The sequence below is a fragment of the Pungitius pungitius genome, chromosome 6 (genome assembly GCF_949316345.1).
Source record: "Pungitius pungitius chromosome 6, fPunPun2.1, whole genome shotgun sequence".
Classification (NCBI taxonomy): domain Eukaryota; kingdom Metazoa; phylum Chordata; class Actinopteri; order Perciformes; family Gasterosteidae; genus Pungitius; species Pungitius pungitius.
Window position 1 is genome coordinate 3,326,548 of NC_084905.1, and position 6,040 is coordinate 3,332,587.

Below are 6,040 nucleotides of genomic sequence, written 5' to 3' on the forward strand. Positions count from 1 at the left end.
GTGAAAAAAAGAGGAACCAGAGGAGGATTGAGAAGAAGTGACGTAAAAGATTACAGGTGAGAACAGTGGAGGTAAAAGAAAAACCACAAGGGAACTCTATCCAGAGAAGTCATTAGAGAAAAGAGGGGGAAGGGAATAGGGGGGGGGGGGTGGCTCCTCTATCCGACAGCCTGTTGATGGATTAAAGCCTGCAATAGTCAGAGACTACTTGCTGGAGACCGAGGCATTCAGGCACACAGACTCAAATCTGATCCCCCGCAGAGGAGGAAGGACCTCTGTTTGTTATTGATAAATCTCCTCCCGGCATATGCTCTGCTGCAGTGTTTAGAAGAAGGTTGTATATGAGACACTTAGTATTTTGTAATGTACCGGCTTCCTTTCTGCTCATTCATCACAAGCAGCTCTTTCCTTTATAATCAATGATCTCCATCCCTATTTCCTTCTTTTAATTCTAAAGGTTTAAACGGCTCTCATGGTGGCCATACCTTGTGAACGCCATGCTGGCTTTAATTCTTATTGTCAATTAACGCTAACCACCTTTATCTTTTTTTTTCTTCCTTTCACCTCCATAAAACAATTTTCTCCTCTCTATTGCGGTTTCCAGGCAAGAATAGAATTGGTAAGAGTTTGTCCTCGATCTCGGTAGACGTCAAGCTTGACCTCCAGCAGCTGTGTCTGTGTATTGTCTGTTTGTTTCTGTGGTAGTTCTGTGCTCGCCTCGTCAGTCACAGCGTAGAGAGAAGCGATTCCACTTCAAACTGACGCAACGCCGTTGTTTGAAAGGACGTTTAGCTTTTGGAAATAGAAATTGGTGTTCATCTTATGCCCCACTTTTTAGGTACAGCCCATTCAATTTAAAAAAATGGGCATGTCAATTAAATATAAGGTTAAATGTTTCTTTTCTTAGAGGTATTAGCAGGTATTAGTAGGCATCTGTGCTTAGATCCCTCGTTAAAGTCAGCATTTCAACTTACAATGACTACACAATGGCTGAGTTAATTTTTGTCTCCTTCCTCAGGTCCTCCTCCTCTTAATTGTAAAAATGAGGAGCAGCTGTCCTCAGCCTTCATCTTTGAACATGTTGATCGGATGTCTCGTGCCACGGATGCCAGCAGGAGGCTCCCTAACAAAATCCAGCTGATTGCCATGCAGCCCATGCCTGTCCCACCACTGCACAGCCCGCCCATCAATGGCAAACTGTCTGACACCAACCAAATCAACAAAGAGGTTTGCTCTTTTGGCTCTTCCTTGCTTTGCAAACCCGAGATGCAAATGCAAAGTATAATGTCATTTTTGAGATGCAGATGAATCATTGATTTTGTTTTTAATTGTATTGATTTAATACATAAGATCTGGTAGGAGCAGATGATCAGCATTAATCATTTTCTAACATACATAACGTACATTTATGGTTATCTGAGGCTGCTGTAGTTCTTGTGATTTGTCACAAAAATTGTGTATTAATGTAAGTTAAATTATCTGCGGTTGCTTTGATCTGTGCATATTTTAAGGCTGGTGTCTAATGAGCTAATTATCTCTAATTATCTCCTCAGATCCAGGTCGCATTAAGGCACAAGTCGGAGATCGAGCACCATCGTAACAAGATCCGTCTGCGTGCCAAGAGGAAGGGCCACTACGACTTCCCTGCTATGGAGGACACGACGAGTGGCCTCGGAGACGCAAAGGACCAGGATCGCATCTATCAGAAGGCCCAGACACAGATCGATAAGATCCTGGACCCCGATTCCCAGATGCCCCCCTTCTTCATGGAATCCAAGAAAAGGTTTGTGTCATTGCACTGGTTTGGTTTTTATGGTGGATAAGTTGATATTTTATCGAGGTTGGTTGGCCTGAGTTGCCTATTTTAGGAGATGTCCGCCTTCTCTCAGGTATAACGGGGCTACAAAGCACTCGACTGTGACAAAGTAGTACATGTTCTCTCCATTTAAGTAAAACCATAGAAATAAATAGTTGATCCTTCCTCAGCAGCCGTGGAAGGCGTTCTCCCAAACAGAGAATGAAGGAGCAGCTGAACGGAGGCCTAATGGAGGCGGACAAAGACCACCTCATCACTGACGACAGTGATGCCGTTTACAGGAAGTGTCCTGGAGTCAACAACGTAGCCTACATAGTGAGTAGTACACGAGAGCGTGGACATTTGTTCACTCCAAGTGCAGCCCGGTGTCCTCCCAACAGGTCTGTAAACGTGCCGTGTTTATTCCAGTCGGACCCTGACCAAGGCCCAGGATCGCCTCGCAGGAGCCCCTCCCCCACCGACGACGTCTTCCTGGGTCCCGGTTCCTCTCCCCCGGGGCACGCCCCTCCCCCACCCCCTTACATGACTCCACAGCCTTCCATTGAGGAGGCGCGGCAGCAGATGCACTCGCTGCTGGACGACGCCTTCGCCCTCGTGTCGCCGACCTCTCAGGGCAGCACAGCCGGGATCACCCTCCCTGGGGTCAACACCAACCCGCCTGTGTGCAGTCCTCCAGGTCGCGGCCCCAGACCTTGGGGTCCCTCTTACCAAGCTCTGGGTGCTTTCCCCGGTGTAAGTAGCTGCCCGCGGCACTTCATTTGACAGAGAAGGAGAAGTAACCATCCAGTCAGCATCAAATCACGCTGCTTTCCCCTTGTGTTAGCAGCAAGTGGCTCTCCTTTGCATCTACGCTTTTGATGGCATATAAGTGTGAAATGTATTCTGTCACTAATCTGGCCACGGGCGGGAAGAGGGATCAGCTCCCAGTTAAGACTTGTAAGAGCAAAACAGCGAAGAGACGCATGTCAAATCCATTGGATTCACTATCTCCTCCCTTTCTCAAGCTTTTTCCGGCTCATTCGCAGCGTGAGGCCTATAGCTTCATGTTTAATCGCAGCCTCTTAGCAGACTAATCAGTTAAGTATTCCTCCATCTGTCGCCCCCTGTCGAAGCTGCGACCTCACAACCCCGGTCAGCCACCCTACGAATCCTAAGACTCGACAAGAATATACCCTGCATGTGCCTGATCTGCATTAGCTCCAGCTGGCTGCTTGGTTTCAATGTCGGTGCACTCATAGGACGGCCCTGAATAATGAGCTTAGCGTTTGTATTGGTTTTTTGTGCTTGTACTATATTTTGGCTAGTTTTGGAACAGAGCCTTTTGTAAATAATTGCCATACAAAGACCTGCTGTCTTTCTATTTCCTGCAGTATTTGGATCATCGGTGAAGCAGCAGCTTTTTTTACCCTAGAGCCAAAAATGCAGATCGTTTCTCCAGCCTTTTTTAGTCTTAGTCGTTACCGTAGCAGCTCACTTTCTTCTAAGCACCGTGTGTCTTTCCTTGTCTTCTCCAGAGGTTCACTGACTTGAGCATGTCCCCGTCTCCTGTCCAAGGCCTGACACCAAGGTTAGTGTTTGATGAAAATTGTGTATTTGTTAATGATAATACGATAGTAATAAATAGATAATATGGCTCTTTGGCTTTCACCTCTTCCCAACACCAAAGGGATTTATTATTGATTAGTACAGTCTGATTTCCACCACTTAAGCAGAGGGAATCTTCTCCTTCTTCGTCCCCCCCAGTGAGTTGGACCTCATGAATAGCAAAGGAGGAGTTATGTTTATTTCATTGCATTAATGGAACCGGTCAAAACAGTGGCCTCTGAACTCGCTCCCAGAAGACCACTGTGTGTCATCAGCAGCTTTCGTCCAGTAAAGGCGATGCAAGCAGCATGAGGCCAATTCTGAATGTATGTTCTGTTCAGATCAGGGGAAGCCGCCGCCGCGTTGTTGGTCAATAGATTTGACACCATAATTGTTTCATGAAAGCTGCATCTCTTTGTGTTTCAGGCGGGGCCTTGGCTCCTGCTATCTGCCAGCAGGAGAAACTGCAGGTCAGTGTGAGCAGCTCCAGCCAGATAGTCTGTACTCCAGCAGGGGCGTCTACGCGGATGAGCGGCCCTCGTCTGCCAGGCCGCGACCAGTAGGGGGAACCACAGGTGCACAGAGGCAGACACACACACACACACGCAAATACAGATGTACACAAAGCGCAAGGTGTGCATGTGTCTCTCGTTGCCACTTCCTACATCTTCATTTAAGTTAGTCAAGGTTTTTTTAGGTTGATAAATGTATTTATTTGTCTGTGGACACAGTTCATTTAAGTATCCCTTCTGGAAGCGAGCCGCAGCGCTGTCCCTTGGTACAGACGCACACCTCAAACACCATCACCTCGTCAAACCAAAAGAGCCTTGTCTCTCTCCTAAATTATTGAAGGCGCCAGCGTGATGTGGCTGCCAACATGTGACCTCTGCTGATGAAAATGGATTCTGGCATTGACTTTATAGAATGCAGCAGAGCAGACACATAGTGCTTCTCTCACTGCAGTGATCACATCAAAGTGTATTAAAGGTGCTGCTGAGGATTGTGTGTCAGTTATAGCTCTGGTGTGTGTGTGTGTGTGTGTGTGTGTCTGTGTGTGTGTGCAGGTGCCCAGCTCCACCATCTTACACAGGTGGGATTGTCCAGTCGTATGAATGGTTACCCAGCAGGGGTGAGGGCGACCCCTGGGCAGAACGGAGGCCTCGGCTGGAGCCACTACCATGGAGACAACTTCTCCAGGGCAGAGCCGGAAAAAGATGCAGTGAGTGAATCTTACAGACACTTACAGCACCAAGGTCTTGTCTTCATTCATTTCTACCTGACATTGCTTTGTGAAATGTATGCTTCAGGTCCACAAATCCCATGAAATTAACCCTGAAATGAATCCCCGGTTTTTATTGTATCTATGTGGTTAGGCTTATAATTTTCTCACAAATCTCTAGTTCTGTCACTTGAAGTGTTTCCTCTCATTTTTTTTCTCAATAGTTTTCCTCCCTTTCTCTTTTCCCTTCCTCTCTGCCTTCAGTTCCTGGACTCTCCTGACTACACGTCCTCCTCTGCCTTTCAGGCGCCCAGAAGTGGTTTCAGGGAGCCTTCCGCGCCCCCCGTCCACCTCGACACCCCGGGGGCGGGATATCACTCTGCCCCACCTCCCCTGGATACGGCTCCTCCCAACCACTCCTCCGCCTCCCTGATAAAGGCCATCAGGGAGGAGCTGCTGCGACTCTCCCAGAAACAGGCCGCCGTGCCCAGCTACCACAGCTGAAGCCCCCCCGGGCCTACGGTCCGTAGCTTCGACCAGTCACGCCACTGACCCCCCTGCCCGCCGGTGTTCGCCTAATCCTGAAACTTACTTCCCATGGAAGTCCCCGAGCGTGTACAGCAGAGAGGAAAGAAGCGATGTCTTAACTGAAGGACTATGCAGAGGATATCAACTGCTGTGCGTCACATCTCAGACGGTGTTATGGAGTGAGGAACAGTAAGGACGGTACATGCTGGACGTATGAGAGGACGGGACATGGACCCCGCCTCGGGTCAGAGAGCTATCGTGCCGTGTCACGGACGCCGGGGTCCGAGACTCGTTTTGAGATTTTGCTGCATTTATTCCGACTCGGTATTCTGTGTTTCACACTTTCATTCTCATGCTGCCTTCACTAAACAGGAAAACCCCCTTTCCTGTAATTTAGGGATGTTTCTTGGCCTACAGGTACTTTTTCGTGTTTTCTGATGCAGGCCCTCAACCCCGTCATCCCCATCAGGTGCTACTTCACGTTTCCTGCCATGATAAGCCATGCTATGCCTTGACACTGTGATGGAGTCCACCTGACCCAGTCTACTGTACAAGCCTACAGTGAGGTCAAAGTTCACAGCGAGGCGGTTCAGACAGTAGGCGCAAAGTGGCAGCCCCAGAGTCGCTCATATAATAACCGACCAACCAATAACACTAATGAACACTAACTAGTATTTCCATAGTTACTCTGACGTTGATGTTCCCGGATCTGTTTTTATTCTGGACATAACTTGCATTCACGTGCTGTGTTTTTTTTTTTATTTGTGTTTAGTAGCTAACAGACGCTTAGAGAAACGCGACAAAGATGGCCTTGAAATCACATGACCTTTACAAACGGGACAGGTCTCTGAGACGTGTTAGAAACGGTAAGTGAAGCTTTTCAGTGTGCACTC

At 48.0% G+C, this 6,040-nt stretch overlaps 1 protein-coding gene across 5 annotated transcripts in view; it reads left to right on the forward strand.

The window, feature by feature from the left end:
• Positions 1-5,809, forward strand: part of si:ch211-1e14.1 (UPF0606 protein KIAA1549) — a 29,115-nt gene extending 23,306 nt beyond the window's left edge. For 2 of the 5 annotated variants that reach the window (XM_037451641.2, XM_062562950.1), the window contains exons 14-22: positions 605-619; positions 1,019-1,227; positions 1,554-1,783; positions 1,987-2,131; positions 2,225-2,548; positions 3,331-3,383; positions 3,827-3,975; positions 4,465-4,619; positions 4,884-5,809. In XM_037451641.2, coding sequence (XP_037307538.2) covers positions 605-619; positions 1,019-1,227; positions 1,554-1,783; positions 1,987-2,131; positions 2,225-2,548; positions 3,331-3,383; positions 3,827-3,975; positions 4,465-4,619; positions 4,884-5,123 — 1,520 coding nt within the window. In that variant the 3' untranslated portion in view covers positions 5,124-5,809. The remainder of the gene's footprint in view (positions 1-604; positions 620-1,018; positions 1,228-1,553; positions 1,784-1,986; positions 2,132-2,224; positions 2,549-3,330; positions 3,384-3,826; positions 3,976-4,464; positions 4,620-4,883) is intronic. The other 3 variants (XM_062562952.1, XM_062562951.1, XM_037451643.2) reach the window with 3 other exon arrangements.
• The last annotated feature ends 231 nt before the right edge of the window (positions 5,810-6,040 follow it).